This window comes from Opisthocomus hoazin, chromosome 7 (genome assembly GCF_030867145.1).
Source record: "Opisthocomus hoazin isolate bOpiHoa1 chromosome 7, bOpiHoa1.hap1, whole genome shotgun sequence".
In the NCBI taxonomy this organism is placed as follows: domain Eukaryota; kingdom Metazoa; phylum Chordata; class Aves; order Opisthocomiformes; family Opisthocomidae; genus Opisthocomus; species Opisthocomus hoazin.
This window is the reverse complement of record NC_134420.1, coordinates 11,775,552-11,803,181: the sequence shown is the minus strand read 5'-3', so window position 1 is coordinate 11,803,181 and position 27,630 is coordinate 11,775,552. Positions and strand designations below refer to the sequence as shown.

At 46.3% G+C, this 27,630-nt stretch overlaps 1 protein-coding gene across 2 annotated transcripts in view; it reads left to right on the top strand.

Moving 5' to 3' along the window:
- MICAL2 (microtubule associated monooxygenase, calponin and LIM domain containing 2) overlaps positions 1 to 27,630 on the top strand; it is a 136,416-nt gene that overhangs the window by 95,224 nt on the left and 13,562 nt on the right. For both annotated transcript variants that reach the window (XM_075425076.1, XM_075425075.1), the window contains 7 exons: positions 4,292 to 4,484; positions 8,225 to 8,397; positions 9,674 to 9,748; positions 13,630 to 13,727; positions 15,946 to 17,308; positions 25,296 to 25,390; positions 27,463 to 27,555. In XM_075425076.1, coding sequence (XP_075281191.1) covers positions 4,292 to 4,484; positions 8,225 to 8,397; positions 9,674 to 9,748; positions 13,630 to 13,727; positions 15,946 to 17,308; positions 25,296 to 25,390; positions 27,463 to 27,555 — 2,090 coding nt within the window. The remainder of the gene's footprint in view (positions 1 to 4,291; positions 4,485 to 8,224; positions 8,398 to 9,673; positions 9,749 to 13,629; positions 13,728 to 15,945; positions 17,309 to 25,295; positions 25,391 to 27,462; positions 27,556 to 27,630) is intronic.

The window sequence follows — 27,630 nt, the reverse complement described above, 5'->3', positions numbered from 1 at the left end:
GCTCTGCCTCCTGCGACGCTCCGTCTGCCTTCTCCACGAAGGTCAGTTTATCAGCCAGCTCGGTGTGTGACAGGTTAATTGCAATGGTCACTGGAGGTGCCAGTCTGAGGTGCTTAGCTCTCGATCCGTGGTGTGATGGGAGTCAGGGTACTGAGGCTTAGAGCCTGGTTTCCACCTTGGAGTCAGATTTCAAAAACAATCAATGTCCTCATGCCCAGCATCGCTGTGCTGACATCTCACTGAGGACCTCACTGCTGGTGCTGCAAGGATGGGTGGCTGTCCAGGAGGCAGGGAGGGCTGCGAGGCTCCCAGCTGGAATGGAGAGGTGCGGGGGCTGCTTCTTATTTAGCCTAGTATCTGTTCAGGAGCATAAATACATGTGTCCCCTTTGTGTATGTACTCAGCTTTTGGGCTGACTCAGGAGAAATTAGTTCAGACAGCCCTTCTTACCTTTTTGTGCAAAATAAGAGCTTTAAAGAAGTCCTGTCTTTCTTTTTAAGGTCCTTGTTTATATTAGATCATTTTTCTCCTTTTTGATACTCCTTTAAAATTAATGGCAGCGATGGCCAGTGGTGGAGTCGCAGCTGATGGCGGATTGGATTTGTTTGCATTGCTGTGGAGAGGCAGGTAATAATTGCCAGGCGGACTCCAGGCCTGTGGAGCCTCCAGGCTTTTGTTTGAATTGGCCACGCTCTTCCTCCGCAGTGTTTACACAAATCCAGCAGCAGCTTGTCCCTGCTCTCTGTACTCGGTCCGTACCCGCCTTGTTCTCGGGGACTGAAATCTCGCTCTTGCAGGAGCGCGCAGTGCCCGGCCGGGCCGCATGTCACCATGCGGGGCTGGGGCTTGGTCTGCGCTGCAGGAGGGGCTGCTGCTTGGGAGAGACCCCTCGAAGCGTGTAACATCATCAGAGCCTGCAAAACCCCCTGACACCTGGGCATCTGGGACATCTTTGCCTTTTGCTGAGGCTGTTACCCAGGGTGCAGCCCCGCGGTGAGAAACAGTGATACTAGCTCCTGCAGAAGGTGTAACCCGGTGTTTTGAGTTAATGTGCACACGTGGGCGTCCCATGCACTGAAACACCAAGGCGGTCCAGGTTCTGCTTTTATGGAGTTGAGTGCAATGTAGTTTATTCAACTTTATATGTCACAGTACAAATACTGATTAAATATGTTAGTAAGGAGTGGGTTTGCTTTCTAATTCAAGAGTGGTTTGCGCTGGAAGGGACCTTTAAAGAACTAGTCCAACTCCCCTGCCATGGGCAGGGACACCTTTCACTCGACTCAGGTGGATGCTAGTGCAGGAGGCTGACCTTTAACCTGACTAGTATTGCTGTGAATGCAAACTTCTCTTGCTCGGAAAGGACTCAGCTGCTTAACAGATTCCTGAGAGGGTCAGCTTGTAGTTGTAGAATTCAAGGAGGAGAGATACCATGAATACTGAAAAAAACAGAAAAAAAGAAAATAAAAAAATAAAAAAAGCAAGCACAAAAACATAACTCTTCAGAGAGAGGTGACGGTGTCATCCATCACCGTCATCCAGTGGCCTGGATGGCATCCTGAAGTCCTTCATCAGCTCTGACTATTATGTCTATAGTGATTGAAAACTGGATGCGTAACAGGGTATTGCAGTGGGACTTGCTGGCTGGAACTCTGTTGGCATTCAGGAGCCATGCTGGGAATTGTTTTAGGGAGTCAGTCTGTCTGTGGGTTTCAGTGCTCTCCAGCTGTGTGTCTGTTAGTCATAAACATGTTTTCTCCTCTTTCCTGTTAGCGTGGCGGGGAAAGCATCAATGCGCAGGATGGGAAGGGACCACGTACTGAGCGTGCGAACAAATGGCAAAGCTGACCTTCTTTAACAGCTGCTTGCAGTGACCTCGGGCAGTGCTTATTGCCAGCACGGGTACAAAGTTTACAGACAGCTGGTAAACTTTTGTTTGGCTTTGTTTGCTCTGATTTTTCATATAAAATGCAGCATCTTTTAAGGAGAAAATTGAGCTGAAGGACTTGGGTTTTACAAATTGGCTCACAATACTGCTCTCTGCTTTGCTTCTGAAGAGTAGAGATGGCGTGTCATGGTGCAGCCCAGCCCCGGGGGAGAGGGGCCCGTTCCCAGGAGGGTTTCATGCCTCCATGGGAGGAAGGGCAATGTACCCCGCTGACCCACGGACTCCCACCCAAATGCCGCTGGGTTTGCGCTGCACTGTCTGTGAGCGGCCTTGGGGTGGGTGGCCTGGCTGGGCCAAAGTAGAAGTCAGGCACAAAAAATTGGAGAGTGATGAATTTCCTCCATCTCCCAAAGGAAATGAAATCTGTGCAGTGCTGGTAAGCTGGACTTAGAGCCTGAGCACATGTTTTCACATGGGAGCATCTTGCTCTGGAGAAGCAGTGAGCCACTCCTCCATCCTCCTTGGCTTCTTGCACATAAAAGAATTTTAAAAAGAACCCACACAAAACTCTTGTGAGCAGTGAAGTCTGGAGGAGTTTTCAAGCCAAGAAAATATATTGACTTTTATGAAGGGTGAAAAACCAGAGCTCACCACAGGCTTCTGAAAAGTGCAATGCTCTGCGCCTCTTGGGAAAAGCATAATCCGTAAAACTACTAAAAAAAAGAAAAGATTGCGAAGCCATGTTACTCAGTCTGTGAGCATAAGTGAGGGAGCTTCACCCAGCCAGGATGAGAGTGGTACCTGTAGAGCAGCCATCCCGGCCAGCAGCAGCTGGGCTTTCCTCGGTGGTGCTTATTTTCAAACACAGAAAGGGGGTGAGCACAAACAATAACTGGGAGAGGTGCAGAAGCTCAGAACACCAGTTTTCTTTTTCTCGGGGAGGCTGGGAGCTAGCTGAATCATACAAAATAAAGGTGTAGCTCTTCTGTCACAGCTTGTTTTGAGGACCTTATTTCACAGCTCCACAGAAATGGTAACAGCTGGAGGGGACAGCGATGGATGGACCAAGCGGTCCGAGACGGTTAGAGCTCGGCGTGGGGTGGATCGTGCACCTGCTGTGTCTGCTCCCAGGAGCATCAGTGCTCGGCAGCCACTGCCTCTTGGGCGCAGGTGAACAGCCATGTGCAACGGCCCAGGGGCCGATGCAGGGATGGCAGGTGGGGAATTGCGGCCCCTGAGGGTCCTGTAGGCCAGTGCTCAGGCTCTGCGGTGTATATAATCCTCCTGATGTGCCTGGGATTTGCTCGTAGCACTCTTGCTACTGGTGGGTTTGTTTTCCACGTTCAACTCATGCAAGCACTTGGCGTTTGAGTTAAAAGCCCTTGCAAGGTGGAGGACAAGGGTGAGTGCACTCCTGCAATAAATGTAGGAGCTGCAAGTTAAAGAGGACTTTAATTGATATTTACTGGTTAGTTTGCTCTAATAGATGAGGAAAAATAAGCCATGTCCCAGGTCTGATTTTTTTCCCACTTATAAAGGTGTAAATTAGAAGTAACAGCATTGAATTAAATGTGGCGAAAACACCACACATGGGAGGTGAGCCAAGCAAAGCCACGCTCCCAGAGCTTGTCATTTGTCCCTTCCGCACCAAGCCCCAGGGGCACTTGCACAGCTGGTATGTTTATATTTGCTTGTGCAGGAGGGATCGATGACGTTGCTCAGAAATTAAGAATTTCACAGGGAGAGATGGTCTCCTGTCTTTGGTTTCATCTGCATCACTTGGGGCGAGAGAGGGAAACTTGGCTTTATTCTTTATTCCTCATGTCTGACTATGAAGTTCAGGGATGGTGCAGGTTTAACTGCTGTGATGCTGCTGCTTCTCCTAAATCAGTGCCTGTACTTGCTGTACACACTCAGCAATAACCTGAAGAGCCTGTGTTTGTTTTGCTCACTCCCACTGTCCAAAACTGACCTAAACTTGCAATAAAAGGCTGAAGTTTTAGCCACCCAAGCAAGGTTGGTCTATCTGTCTCCTGCCACACGCATATGTACATTGGGGCCTGAAAAGAGACTGTAAATCCCGACTTGTGTGGCTGGCGCATGTCTTACTGCTGCCACCAGGCACCCAGCCTGATGGCTGTCCCACTGAGCAGAGCAAGGACCTGCAGCTGCAAAAGCTGAGCCTCTCCCTGAAGTTTGCTTCTCTCTGCATGGGTTTTGAAGGGATGTTCTTGCTGTGCCAGGCTGCCGGTGCACACACCTCGCCTGCACCCGCGGGGACAGCACAGGGCCTCACACAGAAACTGCTGGCGATGGCCAAGGACCACCTGAACGCAGGGCTGAGGTCCCCCCGTGGATTTCCTCCTCCCCTAATGCCCTGCTATTGCTTTTGTGCTTTCCCAGACCACTGCCTGCCCACGGCCGACGAGCCCACCTCCCCGAAGAAGGCGAAGAGCATCCCTGAGCACCACGACTTCGAGAGCTGGTTCTCGCCCCCTTCCCCTGAGTGGGCCACTGTGAGGGTCATCCCCGAGGAGGAGATGACCGAGCACAACCTTCTCGCTATCCGGGTCATGGTCACCAGCGATGCAAGCAGGTACTTTAAAATACAAGTAAGCCTATAAAAAGCCCATAAGAGCAGCTTGGTTTTCTCTGGAACACTAAGGAAAAATACAACAAAATGTACTACTGAATGTATGTACAACTGGGGGGAAAAAAAAAAGACAAACTTCTCAATAACAATTGTTCTTTACCGCAGCCATAAATCCCCCAGACACATGACTCACTTTGCAGGAAATCTTCAAACATTCACATCCCACACAGGGGCCTGAATCAGAGAGAAAAACATTGCCCTGATTGGCCCTGATGCAGCTCCGTGTACCAAAAAATGTCGGTTCAGGGACTAGGGCAGTGGGTGTGTTGGGGCAAAAGGTGCATCCTGTGACGTGGCCACCTCCCTCCTTGGGCATCATCCTGCAGCTCCACACCCGAGGCCTCTCCCGAGGTGTTTGAGGGCCTGCCCACCCTTAAGAAATCAGAAATTTGATGATCCTGGGGGAGCTGTCAGAGGAAGTCTGATTTCTGCATACAAATTACCGTATATTGGCTTTCTGGGCAGGATTCTGTGGGAGTTCATTCTGTCTAACGATTAGATTGGTATCTCCCGAGTAATGCAGTTTTCCTTACTGAGAACTAAAAAATAAGAGGGAGAGAAAAAAAAGAAAATGGAAGGGGAAAAAAAAAAAAAAGGCAAACCCCATCCCAATTGTTGCAAACACAGAGCTATTGCTCTATAAAGAATTGTTGAATTCTTGACATCCTTTAGACACTTACTGGTGGTGTTGCATATAGCTTGTGGAGAGCAATGGTTTTAGAAATTCATTCTGGTGTTCCCTGCAGTGTTTTTAATGGTGCTTGTGCTCTACCGCATGAGTCCGGGTGTTCCTCTGGGGAAGGATGAACCTCTCCGGGGCCTCCTCTGCCCCTGAGGATGGAGAGCTCAGGGAAGAGTTTCCCACCTGGTTGGCAGACCCCGCTGCAGAGCGTGTGCCTGTATGCCTCGCTAACGCCCAGCGGCTCGCAGTGCCCAGGCAGTGAGGAGGGTTGGCTAATCACTCTGGTCGGAGGGATCAGGTCCCTTCCCTGCGGCAGCCCCATGGCTGGGCAGAGAGGCTCTTGGTCCCCCGCCAGTGGGACACGGCACGAGGGACAATGCTGCATCTGTCACCGGGGCGGCTGGCGTCAGCGGCTCCAAGGTCAGCATCGCACCACTCTGGCAGGCCAGCCCCTGCCGAAGAAGGAGGACGAGAGAAATAGCAAGTGACAAACAGCACTGCTGAGCTGGCTGCGGGGCACTGGGTGGGACCAGGAGAACGGCCAGCTCGGTGCTGCTTTGCAGTTCAGGCTCTAGGTATTCATGAATAATGACCACCTATCAAGCCAAGATCAGAGGATAAACTTTGTACTATAGCACTTACATCCTTGCCAGCCAAGGAAAACAAACATTTTGCTCTTTAAAACAGAAATATATCAATCAATGTTAATGGCAAGTCTTTTGTGTGGCGATCTGCCCAATCTCAGTATGGTATCTCCCCATCCACACAGCATCTTAACTATCAAAGGCTTCATATATTTATATACATATCTGTATGCTGGACACAGCTTGAAAGACACCTAAGAAGGATGTGTTGGTGGTGAAATTTAAGGCCACTCTGATTCAGCTTTCTGAGAGCGCAATGCACCTGGAGCTGTGCTCCCATCCTTGCTGCCTTGCCGGCCCCAGCCTCCCAGCAGCACTGGTTTGATCTGGGCGAAGCAGGGGTGCAGGGCTGGTGGGTGCTACCCATATGGCATTTACCCTGGCTTTATACGATATGCAGCCTTTTCTTTAGCTGTTCTTCCTCCTGCCTCCTGGGCTGTGCCTTGGGCTGTTATAATGAATCTTTACTTTCTACAAGGCAGTGCTATATAAACGTGAAACAGCTTTCTCCTGCCACACCAACAGGACTACTCATGGTGTAAGCTCCTGTTTTTTAAGGTAGAGCTATTAATCATCAGAATAAATCTATGATTTTGGTTAGCAGTATTTTTTGCGTTAAAAATAGGCCGAGCAGGATGGAGGCACACTTATTTGTAGCGATGGGAATGTGGTCACATCAGAAGGCCTGAAAGTGCCTGTTCCCTACAGTCTGGCCTTTAGAGATGAAAGAAATCCCATGATTATTGAAAAAAGGACTAATAATCACCTCAAAGCATTGTTCTCCTGCCCAGAGGCAAGGTCAAGGTGTGTGTGCCATTCACACCTGTTTGTGTGGCATATTTGTAATTACATTTAAGGAAGGGGATTGCCAAAATCTGCCTTTCTGATCAGCTCGGGTACCTCCTTGCACTTGCTGTTACATGGGCTGTCCCAGCAGCTCCCGGGAATGAGGAGAGTTTGTTTCCTCATTTACTAGAGACGCCTTTTGCATGCTTGAAGGCTGCTCACGTAGCTTCACTTGATCTTCTCCTCTCTAGACTAATACTTACAATTTTCTCCAACTTCTTGCCTAAGCTCTGTTTGCTGGGCCCATGGCCATCCTCACCCCTCTCCTCCAGGCTCTCTCCTCCTCTTGAACTGCAGTGGCCAGGGTTGGGGTCCGGACCAAGCACAGCCTCTTGCTGTGGTCCAAAACCCTCCCCGCAGCTCTGCAAAGTAAGGAATTCTGCTGCTGCAATAGCAAAGAACGCAGTACCCCAGTTTTACAGAGGTCTCATCTGAGCTGTCTGTCCTTCTGCATGCTGAATTAAATATGTTCTTATTTTCCTAGCTTTCAGACATATTTTTATTATATTATATTTTTATATTATTATTATATTATTTTATTATATTATTTATATATTTATTTTTAAAGGTATTGTTTTGTCATGCTTGACGTTTTAGTTTGGAAACCACCAAAATAAGCGTAGATGGTTTCACCCTGGTGCCAGCACAGTGTCATTTGTGTCACCTCGGGGTTGAAACAGCTGATGCTGCATGATTTCCAACATGGGTTCCCCCAAACTGTTGAAGGCATTTCCTCACCCTCCTTGGCTTTATCTTCTGCTGGTAGTGCCAGCGCAGAGGCATCCGCACTGCAGGAGGGGACACCTTCTCCACCGCTTGCCAGGTGACGGGCACTCGGCAGCCATCCTCTCCTGCCTGCAGAGGGGAGAGGATTCCAGGTCCCAGGCAGGCAATGAGGAGAGGCCCAGCAATAACTGGACTGAACTGGTGGGTGAAGCCCGCCTCGCGGTCAGAGTGGGTTGACCTGGGTTTGGCCTCCTGCGAGGTCAAAAAACCATCCTCCTCCTCCAGTGTGCCTCTGATTTCCAAAAATCTGTGGGGAAAAAGGTGAAAAGTGTAGAGTTTTGACCCTCATGCCTTGCTTCTAGGTGGATTGTGGCATTGCAAATGCTGCTATTTCCTCTTCTCCATCTTAGTACAGCCTTGCATGCAGAAGGGCCTGTCGCTGCTAACCGAGCAGTGTGGTGTTTCACCCCAAGTCTCTCTCGATGCCAGTTTGTTTCCAGGTGTTGAACATAGCGGTTGTGGGTGCAAATCCGGGCATCAGAAGTCTGATGGGAATAGGGGTATCTCAGCTGTGTAGCACCTACAGCAAATTACAGTCCTGTGATAACGACAATGAAAAAAGCAAAATGAGGATGTCAGCTCTGGCTGCAAAACATCTGTTTCTCTGCGACCCACACTGCTGTCAGTTCTGGTGCTTGTTGCACTGAAGGGGAACAAATACCTCTGTGCCGTGCATCTACTGACATGTCCCACTTTCTTTCCACCTCACCCTTTTTTCCCTGTAGCTCTGAGCTGGAGTATGATTTCAACGGTGACTCATCAAACTCGGAGGTGAGCGAAGGACGGACCACGCTGCTGGAGCTCCCCGCCAGCCCGAGCCCCGTCCGGCGGTGGGCATCGCTCGCCAGGAGCCCTGTGGCACCAGAGGAAAGCCCCAAAACATCCAAAGTTGCTGATGGTAAGCAGCGTCCTGCCCTTGGGATGCTCCAGCAGCCTCTCCTGAGGGCTGAAGCCAGGGCTGGGGGGAGTGGTTTTGAAGTGGAAGCTGTTACCTGCGATGTGGCCAGTCGGTGTCTTTTTTAGGGGGGATTTCTGCCTTTTGGGTGCCATAGCTGAAACAGCATTTCCGTGATGCAGGGTCACCTGGAGTGGTGGTCCCTCAGGCTTAGCTTGCAGGGGAGGGATGAATGTTTTCCCACTCAAGAGTTTGGATGTTATTAGCAGTCAATGCAGTATTTGCAGTGTTGGCTAAGCAAGGGTGACATTGGGAAGCACGAGAGAGCTCTGCTTGGTTCAATTTGTATTTGCATCAGTAGCTGCTTAAAATTTGTATAGCCAGTGAAAGCAGGAGGAGGAAAGGGTATAGCTAGCAGTGAGGTGGGGAGAGGGTTAGGAACAGTCTGTCTCCAAATGCAAGCTCCTTTCTGGAGCTGGAGAAGGTCAGAACTAAAAGATGCGCTAAAAACCACCAACAAAAATGGTTTTGCAGAAAATAAACAGCCATCAGCATTCATTTCTTCCCATCTCCCACCACCCCCGCATCCATATATGCATTTTTAATCCAAACAGAAAAGAGGAGATTTCATACAGCAATTTAAATTGACCCTTGAATAACGAAGCCCTTGTTTAAGGCAAAGAAAGGACAGCAGCAAATCCCAAAGCGTGGCCAGGAGTCACTGAAGGATTTTGTCCTTTTTCCTCCCCAATTTGACGCTCTCCCCCACCCCCGGCTGGATGGGGTCACCTTCCTCCGCGCCACCCCTGCTGGGGTATCAGACCCTCGCAGAAGCCCGTCTCAGCTCTGCATCCTCCCCCAGCTGCATTACAGCATCCCTACGTTCTTCCCCCTTCAGCCTGTCCCCTCTGTCTGTCTGTCCGTCCGCCCGTCCGTCCGTGCCCCGCCCCCCCCCCCGCCGGGCCTGCCCGGGCCGGCCTCAGGGCGGCGGCGGGTGCGCGCTGCCCCCTCCCGGCCGCCGCCGCGGGGAGCGGGGCCGGGCCCGCGGGGGGCTCTGGAGCACTGACACACACACCCACCCCCCCGGCCTGGGGGGGGCTCTGGAGCACTGACACACACACCCACCCCCCCGGCCTGGGGGGGGCTCTGGAGCACTGACACACACACAACACACCCCGGCTTGGGGGGAGGGGTGTCCCCCCCTTTCTTTTTCTCCCCCACTTTCACTCGCCAGCTTTGCTCCGTCCGCTGACCGTGTGTCTTTTCTGTCCCTGTTCAGCGCTGCAGAGAGCCAACAGTTTTCACTCCGCGGCATTGAATAAGTATCAGAATTGGAGGAGAAAACTCCAAACAAGTGAGTAAAGCCAGAGAAGTGATTCTATCTTCTGTTTGTACTGTATTCTGTTTTCCTGTCTCTTAAAAGTCTTTTTCTAGCCCTGTGAGAGCTTTTTTTTTGTTGTTGTCTTTCTGTAGCCAAAAAGTGATTGCTTTTGGTCAGGCGCAGTGAGGAGTCAAACATTTTGAGTATCAATTATTAGAAATGCTCCTGGAGGTGCCTATTTCCACCCATCTACAGGTGCCCTATCACCTCTTTTTTGTTGGAAAAAACAAGTGATGTTTCTGGTTGACTGAAAGGGAGAGAGCTCTAACAGCCGTCCCAAGAGGTGAGCCGGTGAAAATGAGCATCACCAGTTCTTGCCCTCCAGCTGTTTCACTTGGTTTGGGCTGACCCATCTCTGCCTGTGGGAATTGCACAGGAGTGCAGTGATTTCAACAGCGGTCGGGTCTGTGCTTGATTCACTTCCGAAACACAGTGTGGTCACCCCTCTGAGCTGAGGCTGCGTCCAGGTAATCCTCCTCGCGGGCTGTGGTCCCAAAACAAGCCAGCCATTCCTGGTCACAGCTCTGCTGCTCGTAACAGGGTTGCCCGCCCGCCCGCCTTGGCGCAGCCCCTCTGCGAGCACACATGGTGCCTGCCCAGTCCCCTCTCAGGACTCACAGGTACCTGCCAGGATTGATCACAGCGGTATGGAAACGGGGTGAGCTTAGCAGCATCCCAAACCCTCTCAAAACTTGGTTAGAAATGCAGTCGTATCCGTTAGGCTGGGGTGCTGACAGCCCAAAGTATTAAACGTGAATGTACAGCAGCGGAAAGAAGGGATTTGTGCATGTGACTAAATGCCACAGTTTCTGGGCATGGAGACAGCGGGTTATGGGGAATGGTGGTGACAGCCGCTCCTTAACCCTGCCCTCAGCTGCCCTGGGACACGAGGGGGATTGGTGCGGCTGCTCAGAGTCCCGGTTGCCCTCAGAGAGGTTAAGGCTCTGCTGCCGAAAGAAGTAGGATCCCTGTCTTTGTATGGGACCAGTGTTCAAGCAGAGGCGTCTCGGCTTGCTTGGTTCGAATGCACAAAAAAGCTTCAAGATTATTTGCAAATACCCACTGTGGGATGAACTTTTATATCTCAAAAAAGGAGACAAGCTGCGTCTGTCCTTCCTGGCACCAGGCTCACCTCCTAGCCAGATGCCTTCAGCTGTGCGTGAGCACTGTCACTACACACCCTGCGGTCCCTTGGAGGCCCTTGCTGCCACGCATCTGGGATAACTCGGCAAATCTCAGTAGAGGGTGCCTGGGGCTATTTCATGGTCCTGAGAGGATGCTCCTGCCAAGTTCAACTTCAGCGAACCATCCCTTGTGATGGGCTGTCCCCAGAGAGGCAGCTGTGGCAGATGGACAGGCAGATGGGCTGTGATGCGGCTGCATTCCCTGGGATTCACCGTATCTCCAAGGCGTGGGGACTTGCTGTGCCTGCGAGGCCTCTCTGGAGCAGCTGCTTGGGATGTCCCACCCAGGGAAAGGCATCCCCTGCCTGGGATGGGAAGGCAGAGCAGAGTGCCCTCAAAGTCTAGTGGTATCTGTGTCAGTCTTGGGGCTGTCTCTGGACACTGTACAGCATTTGGGGATTGCCTTATACATCAAGTGTTCGTTTCACCAAAGGCTTGGATTTAAAATCTTGCTTTTGTTGATCTCAGTTTTTAAAAGGTCAAACAAAAATGATGCTTATTCCAGGCTTGACATGAAAAACTGAAAGACTGTGAGAGAAAAGAAGTCAGGGGAGGGGGTGGTGGTGGGGGGTGGTGGTGTCACTCTTAATTTCGACTCATTTTCAGCTTGTTCTCAGCAAGTGCATTACTTAATCGTTTGCTAATTAATTTTCCCATCATTTTATTAAAATCTTCCCTGTAGCTCTGAAGGGCTCTAGAGGGAGCCAAAAACCTTTGAGAGGGAAGTGATGCACTGCATGCATTTGTCTGAACCTCAAGTATGCTCTTAAAAATGAGGTGTAAAGCACATTCACCGTATACTGGGAACGGAATAAAGGCCTTTTTTACTCTCTGGAGGAACACTGTAGATCTTGGTTTCTATATTTAATCCACTTAATATTTGGTTTCAAGAATTCATATGATCATCAGTCACATGAAAGAAAAATCTGTCTCCTTCTCAGACTTGTTTCCCAAAACACATATGTTTCACAAACAGCACAAGGTACGTGGCCAAGAAAAGGAAATCAGTGTCATGGTTATATTGGCTTAAAGTCTCAGAGCAGGATGTTACCTTTCAAAATCTTTACTCCTCGTTGCATGCACCATGCTCTTAATTTCTTTTGGTCGATTCAAGTAGCTTTTGGGCCAAGCAGATTGTGGTAGTGCCTTAGGGAACTTTTTTTAAAAATCCTGTTTTAAATGTGAAGCTGCAAATACGGGTTCAGTGTCTTGGTGGGAAGAAATGCATTATCTCTGTGAAAGACAGCAAGATGTGGCTTTGTGCAAAGCCATGTTCTTGCATGTGCAGGCCCTGTCCTTGTAAGCTTATGCACGCCCATGAGAGCTATTGTGGGAGGTAGTTCTCCCCATGGGCATGTGTCATTACCCTGCAGACCCCTGGGCTGTGGGTTTTACACCCTCATCAGAATTATGGCTGTTGCTGCTGCAGCAGTTGCATTTCCCCTTGGTGTGCTGAGCCATGACGTTTGCCTGTGTCAGGAGGCGAAGGGCTTTAGTGGATCAGGCTAAACCCCCCTGCATCATTTATACAGGTGATGGAGGGATTTTTTCATCCTAATTCTGAATTCTCATGTTTTCCCATGGCTCAATTCACTTGACAGAATATAAAGGTCAGCCCCTGGTTGCTGGTCCCTGCGGGAGATCCTTAACGAACTCCAACGCATCACTTCCCTCCGTCCTTGACCAAATATAACAAATTGCATCAAGATTGGGAACAAACAGGCGAGACACTGAGAGGAAAGGCAAGTAGGCCTCTCTCCCTGGCTTGCCTTTTCTGAAGCCCATGTGCAGGAACTGTCTTCTCTCTCGGGTGTGTTACTTTTGTCCTTACGCAGCTTTAAATCCTATGTAGGAGAACCAAAGTTTGCTTTGGGAACCTTTGTGGGTTTCAGAACTAATAATTGGATTTGGGAGTTAAAAATTCAGCTATAAATATACTTGTCGTGTCATAGCTTGACATGGTAATATCTTGGCTCTGGGATACTTTTGTTCCATCCAAAGATTATTTATTATGTAAGATTCCCACAGGCACAAATGTTAGACAGGTCTCCTGACTCCCTTCAGGTGCAAATTACCTCCCTACTTTTTATTCCAGCAGGTCTAAGTCTGTCTGTACTAGTATTAGTTCAAGGCCTTTAGCAATTAGTTACCTTGCCTGATCCTAGGAAAGCCCCCAGCGCGCTGCCCGTTGGCCTAGCCTGGGAAACCGCAGGATTGTTTCTGTCCTTGCTGCCTGTGGGTGGTTGCATTTCTCATTTCTTTCCCATTCTGATGGACAGCCCTGTCAGAAGTCATCCATTTTCTTCATTTCTCAGAACTACCCAAAGCTTCAAATGTTGGTGGTTGTTTTGACTGATTCTGCTTTTAAGGCCTGAAAGCCCTCTAAAAAGGGTTGGTTTTCCAGAAAGTTTCCCAGAACTCAAGAACTGCTTCACTACATCCAGCCAAAAAGTGGAAGCAGTTCAGGTCTACGATTGAAAATGTCAACACGTGTTTGGCACAGCATGCACACACGTGAATGAAGCCAGAACCTTCAATACTGTAGGTCAGCTCTTCAGGTACAACTGTATCTAGATGACTCTTTAACTTTCTACGCTCATTCTTTAATTGCAAACTTTATTTAAGACAAAACCAATACCAATGCGATGGTAAAAATTATGTCTTGGGCAGGTTTCCCTCTACTCTCCAGCAAGAAACCTGGGGTACACTGTAAGGATAGCTCAGCCAGCTGTCAAAGCAGTCCTGGAGAGGATCACTCCCAAATGCAGGTATGAAGGAGAACTGTGCAGAGCAAAACAAGTGTAACTGCTGTGGGGGCATGTCTGTTCTTGGCAGGCTGTCTGAGCATCCTCTGCTCTTTCAAGTAGTGTTGGTCCTCATGGTAACCAGCTAAAGTTGGAGTTATGCCTGTGCTTTACGTAGGGAGGAGACTTTGATGCTCTGATATAACCATTCCCAAATCATGCGGCTAGGTCACGTTTGCTGTGGGATTCAGAGCTCGTTTGCACTGAGAGTTAGGCGATAATCTGTTGCATCAGTCAACATGCAGACACCACCACCCTGCCCTTCCCTTGCAGCACAGGGCTTAGCTGCTGCTGGGATTTCCTTGGTGCCACAGTTCCTGCCCAAAGGAGAGGAAATCCCCCAAACCCCTGTCCCGTGGTGCTCCCCAGCTGGCTGTGGGTCTGCCCTTGTGCTCATAGGGCTGGATGGAAACGCTTGGCATGTTGGGCAAGGCCATATGCCAGCAGTGGTGGGGTGAGAGACTATCACATCTGAGTGGCCTAAACGCCACTTGGCTGCTATGCATCACTGGGTGAAAGGCAGGTGCCAGCACCGCCTTTGGAGAGCAGATGCGGGAGCTGAGGTAAGGGCTCGCATGGTGCCACCCACAGAAAACCTGGCATAGGAGACTGGGGGATTTCAGGCCATTACAGCCCTTAGATGTAGCTGTGTCCGTGTCTAATGTTTACCCCTTGTATCCAGTGGGCAGAAGACTTCTTTTCTTGATTTGCAGCAGGCCCATGGCTCCATACCTCCCATAGCTCAGGAGCATCTTCATCTTCCTCCAGGACTTAGGATTGTTATGTATTTTCTGCCCTTTTTTTTTAATTATTATTTTTTGTTAGACTGAGAAAGAGTGGGCATGCTGTAAGTGCAGCACAGCAGCAGGAGTTATGATTGACCATCCCGAGCAAAGGGCAGCAAGTCCCCCCGGACTCGGAGCCAGGCAGAGTGGGGACCAGCCCATGTTGTACGTGTCCTAGCCTGTTGTCTTCACCCTTGGGTCAAACATGATTAAAATTGCTTGACCTCAGGGTCTGTGTTAGAAAACAATCAAGTCTTCCATGTCCACGGTGGTAGCTGAAATCCGGTCCAGGACAATAGGACCAGGAAGGGAACATCCCAGGGGAGCAGAGCTGCACAATGCTGCCTGGCCATGCTGCGCTTGACGAGAGGTGAATCCATGCAGCTCCCACTCTATAAGCAGTGCTTAGTGGCCTTTTTCTTATTGTAAAGAGAGAGGATTAAGAGGATGTTTATTTGTTTATTGGTGTTTCTCATGTTTTTCTATCTAAGATCCTGGCCAATATTAATTTTAGTCATCAAATACTACTGTGAAACAAGGAGCAATCATTATTGCCTTACTTCTGGTGCTTCTGGGAAACAAGAAGTCAGATTAATGGCTTCACCCATGTGAATTTGAGAATCTGGCACATAAGTGCAAACAGGAATTAAATCTTCTCACCATCTGTTATCACCTAGCATTGAGGATAAAATACCTCCCTTTTAAAAAGGAAAAAGCCCTCTAATTTTGGTCTGCTGGCTAGATAACATGGGCATTTATCATTGCTACTATCATCACTGGAAGATTTTGGTGGCTAGAGTAATGAATTTAAATCTTCACCAAAGGAAAAATAATCATAAAAGAGAATTAATTCCATTGTTTAAAACTATTGTCTTGCATTTTACAGTCTTTTCTGGGTTACTTCATTCCTATCTGCACTACGTAAGCATGCAAATTTATAAAAGCAGTTGGAGAGGATACATGTTGGTCTTTTGTGCTTTCTGGAGAGTCTAAGGTGATGCAACTGGAACACACAGGGGAGAACAGAGCAGATCAGCTTTTGCTTATTTTCCTGTAGAAAGGACTGTTTCTTTCTAAGGAAAATACTAAAGACGATTCATAAAGATATGACAGATTCTTAGCATGAATAACATTGTTTTTAGACTATTAAAATTTCCAGTAGTATTTGATCTCCACTCCTAGAGACATATTAGCCCTTTAGGGGGAATAACCCCTTTTCTTCTTATTGTATTATCATCTACATATGTATGTGGGTGTATATGTGCATATGAATGAAATTTTATGTTTATTAGTATTATGTTAAGATTAGAATTGATTAAAATATTATATGAAATAAAAGATGCGCTACACTGTATTTTTCTACTACTAAAATACTCTTTTTGTCATGCACTTCACAGTTGGCTTCTTACAAGGAACCACTAGAAGTTACAAAAGGACATTTCAAACCTTACAGCCCAGTATTTCAAAGAAAAGACAAAGCCGGAGAGATGCCTGAAGACCTCCATCTCTATGTGCCTTATTGTCCTTTTCAGAGCAGCATCAGAGGTTCTCCACAGACCTCTCCTGGGAATGGGACACTGGCTGCTGATTTTTCTGAGCCTGAAGATATAGATAGTGATTTTGGGACATGCAGAGCCCAAGGCTGGAAGTACAAAACCCAGAAATATACCTCTGAAACAGAACATTTTAACAGGAAGACGAAAGTGGTGTCATCTCTGGATTTGAAAGTGAAAGATGGCAGAAACACAAGGCACCCAGAAGAAAAGCTTGAGCAAGAATTAAAGGAGGCAAAAAAGAGGCTGGTGCTTCGTACTCAACAGCGACCCTTGTCATATGATTCAAACAGGACAGCCGTAGGTAGAACCAGTCCAGGATATCGAAACAAAGGAGTGCTGTGGACTTCAGAGGAGAAGGATGCTGAGTGGAGAAAAGATGTGTTCAAACTGTCTGGTTGTCCTGTGCCTCTTTTATCTGCAGATGATGCTCCACCAGCTTTGCCATTTGACACAAAAGATGCTCTGAGAAGTCCAGATGTGGTTGCCAGGGAGCACACAGCTGGCCGTCCGAAATCACCACTGAGGCTCATAGCCAATGTTATCAAACGATCCATTTTGGAGCCTTTAACCTCATCTCCAGAAGGACTAAAGCAGGACTCGGACAGCAAAGTCAAAGCCTCTTCAGAACAAGCTTTCTTCAGCTTTCCCAGTACTCCTGGCTATTCTCTAGGCCAAAGGAACAGTAACAACAACAGAACAAATAACACTCAGCCACAGGGGCTTAAAGTAAAGGAGTGGGCAGGAGAGCATTTAGGAAATGCAAGCACTTTCTCAAATCCATCTTGTTTTTCTGTCAGCAATGAAAATAGGTCTCTAAGGGATTACAGCGAGGAGGTATCCTTCCCAGTCTACAGTCCTCACACCAGGCCTTCCGAGATGACCAGTATACCTCAGAAGTTATCTTGCACTAGGATGGAGGATGTCCCAGGACTCCTAGAAAAGTTTACCTTTAAGGAGACTCCTCCAGGGGCTCCCATGGATGACATATTTATCTGTAATGAAAAGTACCTCCTTCTTTCATCTCCAGAACCCAAGAACACCTCCAAGGACAATCTGAATGACTCTACACAGAAGAGTAGTCTTGGGTCGCTCTTTGATAGACTAAGAAGTAAAGTTCGTGACAGAGAAGGAAATTCTTTCATGTCATCTCTGCCTTTCATAAAGGACTGTTCTCCAGAAGACAGGCTACATTATCCTTCCACAGGTGAGGGCCTGAGTGGAGTTATTTATTTGCAGTAATAGCACTTAAATTTTAAGCACTTGTGTGTGATCATGTAAACACGTATCTGTTCTAGGTTATGTTTAATTTATAGTTACTTTCTACATAGGAAGACTTAAGAAATATGCATTTTTGGTTAAGGTTTAGGAGTTGCTGCTGGTTTACAGGAGCAGAGTGGATTTGCAAGCAGAGCACAGGATGCTGGACCCAAGTTTGGTCTGCTGTTCAAATGTGTTTGTGACAGGAAAATGTACTCACCAAGGTGGATGGAGCGGCGGGGCAGAGTGGGATGCTGTACAGGGCAGCTGCTGCTGTGACACTGAGTGTGTTGTGGAAAGGGGAGTACAGCGGGCAAGCAAAAGGACAAGCACCAAGAACTCCAGTGCAGTGTAGACGACATTTGCTACCCTTTCCATGAGGAGCTTGGAGACTGAAGCCCTTTGGTTGCAATAGTAAGAAGCTTTGCTTTGTGTATGTGCTTTCTCAGCAGGTGTCTCTTCAGCTCTGTCTGCTGTCACAGTAACAGAACTATAGATGTATTTTTGAGAGTTTTGCGGTGTCATTAATATCCCCTTGTTTTATTTGAGAGGAGAGAGCACCTTTTTGACCTACTCTGACCTATTTATGAGTCTATTTCGGTATTGATTAAAAGGCATCAATTTTCATGTTTGCTTGCAAGAACAAGGTTAGTATTAAAATTGCAGACCAGTCTAAGAAATATTGGTGTCAGACAAAGAGCAATCGGAGTAATCTGAGCATAGGCTCAGAAAGAATTAAGTGCAGCAGTTTCAGGTATGAAATATGAGGTATGAGAGCTGCACCCACCTGTCTTTCTCCATGATCCATCTTTCTACTGGTCCACTGCAGTAAGTCACAGTTCTTAACTAACCTATTGAATCTTATTGACATACCTGTTTGTTTCTTACTTTATTAAATTGCAACTCAAACTATAACCTAAATTGCTGGGGTACGGCAGCATTAAAATAACAATCTGTATGTAAAATGTGAAGTCACTGAAATGTTCCCAGTGAGCTGCCAGATTCTTTTTGCATCCTTTCTGCTTCAGAAATACTGCATACTGTGAGGAAGATACAGAGTATGCAAGAGATTTGATCTGAAGCTCATTAAAATGGATATAATAACTCCCGCTCTCATTCCTGAATTTTCAGATTGGATTCTTGGAGCATCCTTTACCTAACAACTTGCAAAACCAGGCATCCCCATTGAGCCAGTGGATGCTATGGACTGCACTAAAGCCACAGAGAGTTGTCAGTGTTCATGTTTGTCACACTGTGGTCTCAAATGGGAAGGTTTTTCTGAGTCTATACCTAGTCATCACCCGCCCACTAAGCCAAGCTGACTTCCTCTTAACTAGATGTATTGCAAGAATTAGTATGTTTTTTTACCACTAAAATGGCAAAAGTTCTTGTTAGGTTTGAATAATGCTATACTTTGTTTTAAATATTTTGAAAAACATGCTGCTTTATTATGTGTTGCATTCCTCTGCTGTGCAAGCCAAAGAGGAATTATTAACATATTACAATTATTGAATATAGACATTGCAAAGTCTGTTCAGAAGAAAAAAAAAATGCACCTTTGATCTACCCATTTTCCGAGTAATGTCATCTTCAGTGTTTCAACATTGCAGCTCCCTGAACTTTTCCAAACATTCATACTTGAGTAAATCAAAATGGTAAAGAGCCAGGTCCTGCCTGGCTCTCTAAAATGGCATTTCGGTCTCATATTGGTACTTGTCTGAGACCCAGGCTTGGCAAATTTCAGTCATGAACTGATTATGAGTTTTAGTCCACATTACATGTAATTATTTTTCTTTCTCTTGAAATTTACCATGAGTCTCAGAAAATTTCTTTAAAGAAAAAATTACTCCCAGCACCTTGCAGAAACCTGTTTAATGAGGCCATGCTCCTCTTGGCTCTTTGCAGTAGGGCTTTTGTAACCTGTTTGAGGCCAGACAGACTTGTGCTGTGAGAGTATGGTTGGTCTTGCGTTATGCTGATGGTTTCTCCTTCAATGGGCTGTTAGCTTGTGGAGCCAAAGAATGAGCTGGGTGATAAAAGTCCATGGGCTCAAGATGAGACTAGGCAAGCTCACTGAAGAGGAATCCACTGAGGAGTAACCAAATGCTTAGAAACCACTTCAAGTTTAGAAAGCTCCTGAACTGAAAAATGCCTGGAGGCTGGTCAAGTGTTAAGGGAAGTAATCACATGTGCCTGCCCAGTGCCTATAGCATTGACTTAGACATCTGCCATTGGAGACAGACTGGAAGGACCTTCAGCCTCGCCGTACAAAACTACTTCTGTGTTATATTGTTCATTTTTCACTACACTTTATCTTAGTTACTTCATCTGCAAATACACATCCAGATGTCTTTCCTATGCTGGTGACTTCTGCAGTTCAGACCCAAGTGTCTGTCCAGACTAAAACTATAATCTGTCCTTCTGTCGTCTCCTGCCAAGTGTTCAGCCACCAGCTGAAGCTCAGCATGAGGAAACAGAGATCTTAATTACTCAGCAGCATATTGCCTGTCACTCAAATCTACACCTTCAGTTACACCTTCTATACGGGTCATTCCAGCTCCTGATGTCCAGACCGGGTCCAAAGGCTTTCTGGTGAACACTTTCTTTCTGTTTTATAAGACCTATTTCTCAGAGCCACCTGGAAATTTTATGCTGCGCGGACGTCTGGCTGCGCGGACGTCTGGCTGCACAGACTACCTGTGTGGGACCTAGGACAAATTCTGCTGAAGTAGTGTGGGTTCATGCACTGATTTCAGTGAGAATTAGTTTTGAAAAAATAAAATACTATTTAAGTTTTCCTGTAGAATATAAAAATGTCCCCAAATAGCCACACTGGGGTTTATAGGTGCATTTCCAGATTTTTGATTTACTGCACAAATATCTTTGAGGCTTTTGTCCTTTGATTCCTCCTTTGTGCTCCAACCTGCAGTTAAAATCCCAAAACTTGGTCAATAAAACTGATCAATCAGATGGTTAACTGTTCTCTCCTAAGCCTACTTGCCCTTTTGAAATTCAAAAAAATGCCAAAGTGCCATGTTAGTTATAGATACTAAAAATCATTAATACCACAGAAAAACAACAGTAAAAAGAGATGTAAGCCAGGTTGTCTGAGACAGTTGCAGTCAGCGCTGTTTGTAAAGAGACGCAGTAGTGGATGCTGGGGATAGGTTACTTTTGACTTAGACCTTCTGAAGACCAGCCCACGAAAGTGGTTGGTTATTTATTGGCAGGTGTTTGGGGCTTGGGAATTGCTTCTTGATAGTGATGGAGATGTGGGAGGAATAGCTCTGTCTCTGACAGAGTAAGAATCATGTGATAACATCCTTAGAATCGTCCCTTAGATTAGATGGGAGTTGTTATAACTCTGTGTTGTTTACATGGCTCACATCATTAAACAGAGCGACTATTTCAGCCGATGAGAAAATTAGACCTGTTATGAGCTCACTTTTTTGGTTTTGTGCACTTTTAGATTGAAAAGGGATTACTTGCAAATATTTTGGGTTCATACATCGTTCCCATTACTGCATCTTTGTACCACTGAAAGTCTGTGCGTTTGCAATATTCCTGTCAGCTAGGGCACTGATATCTCATATTTTAGAAGGGAAACGGAGGCACTACAAGATTAAACTACATGTCACATGAGAAAGCTGTGAAGAAGCAGAGATGTGAAGCCAAATAGCCAAGCCCACTCTCAAGTTCTACTGCCTTTCTTTTCATCTCCTACCTCATGCCAATTCCTGTCTGGTTTGGGACACCAGTGCCCCAAGAGATATGTGTAGCTTTGCCTTTCTGTTTTATAAAACACTAAGTACTTGAAATGGTCATGATTAACTCAAACGACCTTATGAAAATACGCAATCTTGGACACTTACAGAGGAAGCCAACAGATAAATATAATATTATGTTAAAAAAAAAAAAAGTCTGTTATAAAAATAATTCCTGTTCTAAGATTTTCTGTGTATTTAGACTACAGTAGTTACTGTGACACAGAAACACCCCAGGAAAGGGAGGTGGGCTGTGGCATGCAGAGTGACAGCAGTGGTGGTTTTCCCTGTGTATCTCCAGGACAATCAGTAGTGTTCCCCTGTCTAACAGAAGCTATCATCTTCTTAACCTTTTCATATGACACCTCCCTCTTTGTTCAGGGGAACTCAAGTTTCCTGGGAAAACCCATATCTTACGTTTGTATGTTGAGAGGGGTTCCCAAAAGCAGTGGACTTTGGTCCAGTTGATCCCTCTGAATACAGCAAGGGTTTTACCACTGATGATAGCATTTAGTGGTAGCTTGCTTAGGCCAAAGCAAAGTGTCTTTGAGACTCACCCTTGGATTACCAAGCTGTAAAGAACTGACCATAGGAAGGAATTTTAATTTTACGGATGTAGTTTTTCATATCTCTTACAACATACATACATTAGGATCCTAAGTCCCAATACCAAGAATTGGAGATTTCCTCCAACTTTGTGCTTTGAAGCATATTCTGTGACACTGTCATATTCAATAACAATTAATAACAATAATAATTAATACTCTGTTTCCTGTGATTTGATAACTGTAAATCAGGTGTACTAGAAAGGTCTCTCGACCAAACTGCTAGTAGTTACTGTGAGGTAGAAATCAAGAATAGATCACGAAAGATTTCAGAAATATTTATTCCTTTTCCCTTTATAATTACGCACTAAAACCATGGCTGACCATTCCCATCCAAATTTGCATCAGCTGGGGAGGAAAAGCTGTAGTATAACAAATGTTAATTTGAGAGTTAGGGAAATCCTAGAGTACTTAAGAAATAAGTAATAAATTACTCCTATTTTGAAAGAATTAGATGGCAGGAAAGTGAAAGCCCAAGTCTAGAAGAGTTGAGTTAATATTTGGAAAAACTGCATATATTTTTGAGATCTCTGTAGCTATCAAACTTTAAAGGCTTGATGTTTTTGGAGTAGATGGATTATTATTATCTAACTTTACTATTGCAGTTCTAAGTTTCAGCTTCAGTTGACCTGGTAAGTGTAAAAGTCTCAAAGTTGAACATTTTTAAGTGTGAATGCCTCTTCCAAATCCTCACAGCTGGTGGCTAAATTCTGCCTATGCATCGGCTTTGGAGATGGGAAAGATTAATGCTCAGTCATCTGTAGTAGTACATGTAGATGCTGTAATACAGGAGAGTGGTCTTTGATGGTGTGGGGTTTTTTGTTTGTTTGTTTTGTTTTTAAATGGAATAAACTTGTGGCATTTTTCTCTAGCTCTGCATAGAGCAAGCTCATTCAGTGAGGTTATTTCTTATTGTGTTTGTTATAGTTGTCTTGAAGTTGAAATTTGCATCTGGGGTACACTTTAAACAATATTTCTGGTCTCTCCTACAAGGAAATAGTCAAAGATAGTTGAGCAGAGCACTGAGTGGCTGCCCTTTTCATGTTGAAAGAAAGGCACTGTCCCGTGGAACATGGCAGGACCACACATCTGGGAGCCAAAAACCTGCATTCTCATCGCAATTCTGTCACTCTGCTGTGTGTATCTGGGCACCTCCTTGGAGCAGCCCATGCTTCAGTTATCCATATTATATTAGCAGAGAACGTCAGTGCTGCGAAATGTCTATGCAATAAATGTGATGGAGACCATAACTGTCAAGGTGCACAGGCAGATCCACCAGATGCCTCATCACTGAGTGGTTTCACGTGGTCCTTCATCCTGTAGGCTTCTCAGGTGGAGATGATGAAGGACGTTGCTGATCAGTCGGGTGGTTGTTGTCTCACAGAGCTTTGGGTACCTCATCTCTTGAAAGCCTGAGCTGTTTCAGAGCAATCTAAATGGCTTTTCTCTGCAAAGCAAGGTGCAAATACCTGGCTCTCCATAGCAGACAGTCATTGTGGATGTTATGAATCTGTTCCATGCACAGACATCGACTTCCTAGTGTTTATGAGATGGCTCTTGGAAGTCCTTGGGGAAGTCATTGACCCTCTCTCTGTTCCAGAAAGGCAAAGAGCTCCCGAGTCATGCCCCTGAGGAGGCGGCAGGTGCCCTTGTGTTACAGCAGGCTGTGTTTCCTCTAGACCTTGTAACGCTTTTTAAATTATTGATGTCACTCAAAGAGGAGGACATGGTGAAGAAGCCACTTACTCCCACAGCTGAGAGAAGCAAGAGAGCGTGTAATTGTTTGTGTTTCCAGCCCTGCCGGGCTGTAAGGTTTGCCCTTTGCATATTATGGAATTTGATTTCACCAGCAGCCTGACTGCAGGGTAGTTACTGCAAACTTTTGGTTGCACAGGCAAAAGCAAGGCAGGCAAGTTCAGTCCTCAAAAGAAATAGTAACTGTGATATCTCCCATGCTTTCCTCCGTCTTGTGTGCTGGAAAGGGCTTTACAGCTGACTGTCCCTGCCGGGGGCAGAAGTGGGGTGCGGCTGGATTTGCACTCTCATCTGCGGACCGTGGGGCAGTGCATGGCACCAGTGTGAGCCATCAGAGTCCCCGACGGGTCAGCAAGCGGGAGCTGTGTCCCTCCTCCAAGTGCAGCGAGGCGGGGAGGTGTGGGGTGGCAGCCTGGGCAATTCTGGAGCAGGGGAATCGCCCGGGAGGCTGGAGACCCACCTGGCATTTCTGCCAGGGCTACTGCACCTCCCCGCTGCCACTTGCTGGCGCCTGCTGCCCAAGGACCTGTCCTGCAAATCGGAAGGCAGGACCCAGGTCTGCTCCACTGGACCCTCTGAGCCTGGGTGCTTCTAAAATTAAGATTGCTGAGAAAAATCGGAATTTCTGCCTCAAATTACTTGGGTTTGCTTTCGTTGCTATACTGCCTGTGATGAATGTGTTTCATGGATCCGGATTTTAAGTTAGGTTTTCAGACAGAAGTCCTGCTTCAGGACTGGGATCCAGGACAATGTAAAGAAGAAACATTTACACGTGGAGAAAGGGAAGTGATTTTAATCTGAATGGAACATTCACACAGAAAGCCAACTGTTACCTCACAGATAGGAAGAAAAATGGCACTGTTAGCTTTAAATAATGTACATTTCCAAGACGTTTCCCAGCTGTTAATCATTAACCCTGTAGCAGGTTGAAGCATAGAGACAGATGTTCCAAAAGCAGTTTTATTTTCTGAAATAAAGAGAATGAAGCTATGAATTAGACAAATTAAGAAGAAATTCAAATATTTACACCCAGCTGAAACAAGATGCTGAAAAAACAGGCATTATAAAATTGCTGCAATTAAATGTAATTTAATTTATAATTCTGAAAGCATGCTTCTTCCAAAGGCAGGCTTTGAGTTTTCCTTATGGAGTGCATTGTTGTGATGTATGGATTTTCCTGACTTATTATGGCATTTTAATCAACAGTTCAATGATGTGATAATATTCCTAAAGCAGAAAAATAAGTGACGTTTGTTTAGACATAATTAATGAAATATTTATGTTGCATGAGGCTGTGTGATAAAGCCTTGTTCTCTTAGTCCATTTGCTTCTGATTACATTTGTGATTTTTTTATACGACCAGACATTCTGACGCCAACTATTTTACACTGAGCAGATGTCATGTAGTAAAAATGGGTGCCAGATGCTACAAGCCACATAGGGTAATTTGTTTAAGAGCTGGCTCAGACTTTTTGCATTCAATTACACTGTATAGTGAGCCTTATACGATCATTTGGGTAATACGGCCAACTTCAGATATACGTTCTAATGAATGTTGAGTGCATTCAGAACAGCACGCTACATGCATGGTGCTCAGGGAATTAATCTGTTTGCACATAATACCTGAAAAAAAGTCAAATATACCCAGACAGAGTTCTTGACAGGATCAAAAATTTAATTAATGCTGTCAGCCAAATTTCCAAATTGCTCTAGGTGCTGCTGATTAGAACTCGGGGCAGGTGCAAAGTGTCTGCATAAGTTAAAGAACAGTATTTTTTGCTTCACTGGCTATTTTGTTGCTGTGTTTTAGGATGTGACCACCTACCTGTCAGAAAACAAGCTACCGAGTATTCTACTTCTTCCTCTGATGATGAATTTGAATCCAAGCCTTCATTAACATACAAGGTAACCTTGACTTGGAAACAGAAAGATGTTTCCTTAGTTGGACTGTATTCAAGATTCATCGTATGATTTTGATCTAAAACACATGGAGATTTCTCAATGTGGGGATGGGAACGCTTTATCAGTGGAGGTTTGGTGTCATGGAGAGAAAAATACACTAAAACTCTTTAAGACAGATGAAAATCAAATTTCTGTTTCCTCTTTGGATCTTTAATTCCCCCAGGTTACACCAGCGTTGACAGAGAAGGTCTTAATTTGACAAGCAGACATGTTTCACTGAAACCACTTTGAAGCTGCCTTCTTAAGTGGCCTTAATATGTAGCCCAACAAGCAAACTATTGAAAAAATTAAACCAAACAGATGCAGATTTCCCTTGGGGAAATACAACTTCATTTGAGAGGTGCTGCAGGCAGACTGTGTGGAAAACACTGTGTTTATCCTAATCAGCACAACTGCGTGAGCCGTGAAGTCGCACCCAGACCCTATACGCCGAAATGGCTGGCTGCATGCCGCAGCCTCTGAGCCCTAGCTCGGTTCCTGTGCCTGGCACAGGCGGTGGGGTTAAAGCACTGGTGAACTCTTGATACCCAACTCTGATTTGAGGAAACAGAGCTTTTATTGCCTGCATAGCTCATCAGAAATGTGTTTACTTCTTTCCTGTGGAGGGAATAACAGTAAGGGGAATTAACAGTACAAGGTGGCCTTTTGCTTTGCTGCCTTGGGGGTAGGGGGGAGAAAGCGAAGCAAGACGCTGCCCAATACACTGAAAAAACAGATGAGCTGAAAGCTAAGTGGGGCTTTGTATGGAAACCCAATTGCCCAGCTCCAGAGGAAGCAGAGTGCCATGAGGCAGAAGCACAGCAACATGTGGCTGCACGTCCCACTAGTGGCTCTGTCAGAATTCATCATTCATCTTTACAGGAAAGACAATCTATAGTAAGGTAATATTATGGTGAATTAAATAAAGTTTAAACAAAATAGAGAAAGGGATGGAGACGTGGGAGCAAGCTGGATCAGAGCAGCTCCTGACATTTCAGGCAGCGGCAGGGATAGGCAGGACTGGGCAGCGGGAAGACAGTGCTGCCAGGGCAGCTGCCAGGAACGGGGTGAACCAGCAGCTGCCGCACACGGGCGTTAGCAGTGACTCAGTTTTGATGCATGTTCCCTGCTCAGCTCGTTTCTCTCAGCTGCCTCCTAGCACCTCTTCTCATGCTAGCCCTGGCTGCTGTTTTGCTGGTACCACCATTTTTCTCTGGCAAAACTCGGTGGGAAAAATTTTAGCAGCTTCCTGGCTTGTTAGTTTTTTTAATCATCTTGTCTATGGTGCTCATATATTCTGTCTTCTCCAAAGTGGAAGAACCACAGCCTTGAAGCACTTCCAGATAGCTTGGGTCAAGGGCAAGATGGAGCAAGCGCAGGCGATTCCCTCGGCCAGCCCCACCGCACATGCTGCTCTGCTTTCCTGGCAGCAGCGACAGATGCCCCAGGGAAAGGGAAAAATCCTCTGTAATGCAGAGGAGAAACAGCATTGGGGAAGGTTTTGTAGGGCTTCATGTAGTGTCCTGTGATGGCTGTTTCTTTCAGATATGTCCTTCTTACCATATTATGAGCAATCCGAAGTGAATTTTACTACTTAGCAGCTACAGCAATAGAAATGGGTTGAGTTTTCTTAAACTGGTGCTTCCCACCACCTGTACTGGCTTCTTCCCTGATTACTGTGATCTCTGAAGAAGCCAGGAATAGTGGTATGTTGTATATAGTCAACTTTGGGATTCAGACATTTTTTTATTGACACAGTTCACACTCGCTTAGGGTTTCAGTAAGAGCTTGTGATGTTTCGAAGTCAATGTAAGCAAAAAGCATGAAAATATTCCTACATGAAGGTTTTCATTTCTGTTATGTTGCTCCAAGCACCCTGTGGGAGTTCACCTCGCTTTGAGCAGGGGAATCGGGTTAGACAATCTCCAGAGCTCTCTCCTAACCTCAACAATTTTGTACTTCTGAGGAAGGTTTGAGGAAACCTTTGATGGCATACTTATGCTTTGATTGCTTCCCCCCACCACCACCTTTTGTAGGCAAAAAGGACTGTCGGAAGAAGGAGGAAGCTGGAGAAGGAGACAAAGCAATTGATTAAACAAGAGGAGCTGAAGAGGCTTCACAAAGCACAGGTGAAAACATAGCTCGCAGATGTCCCATTTGTCTCTCAGGAATGACTAGGGGGGATGGGGGCTGCCCACTGTGGG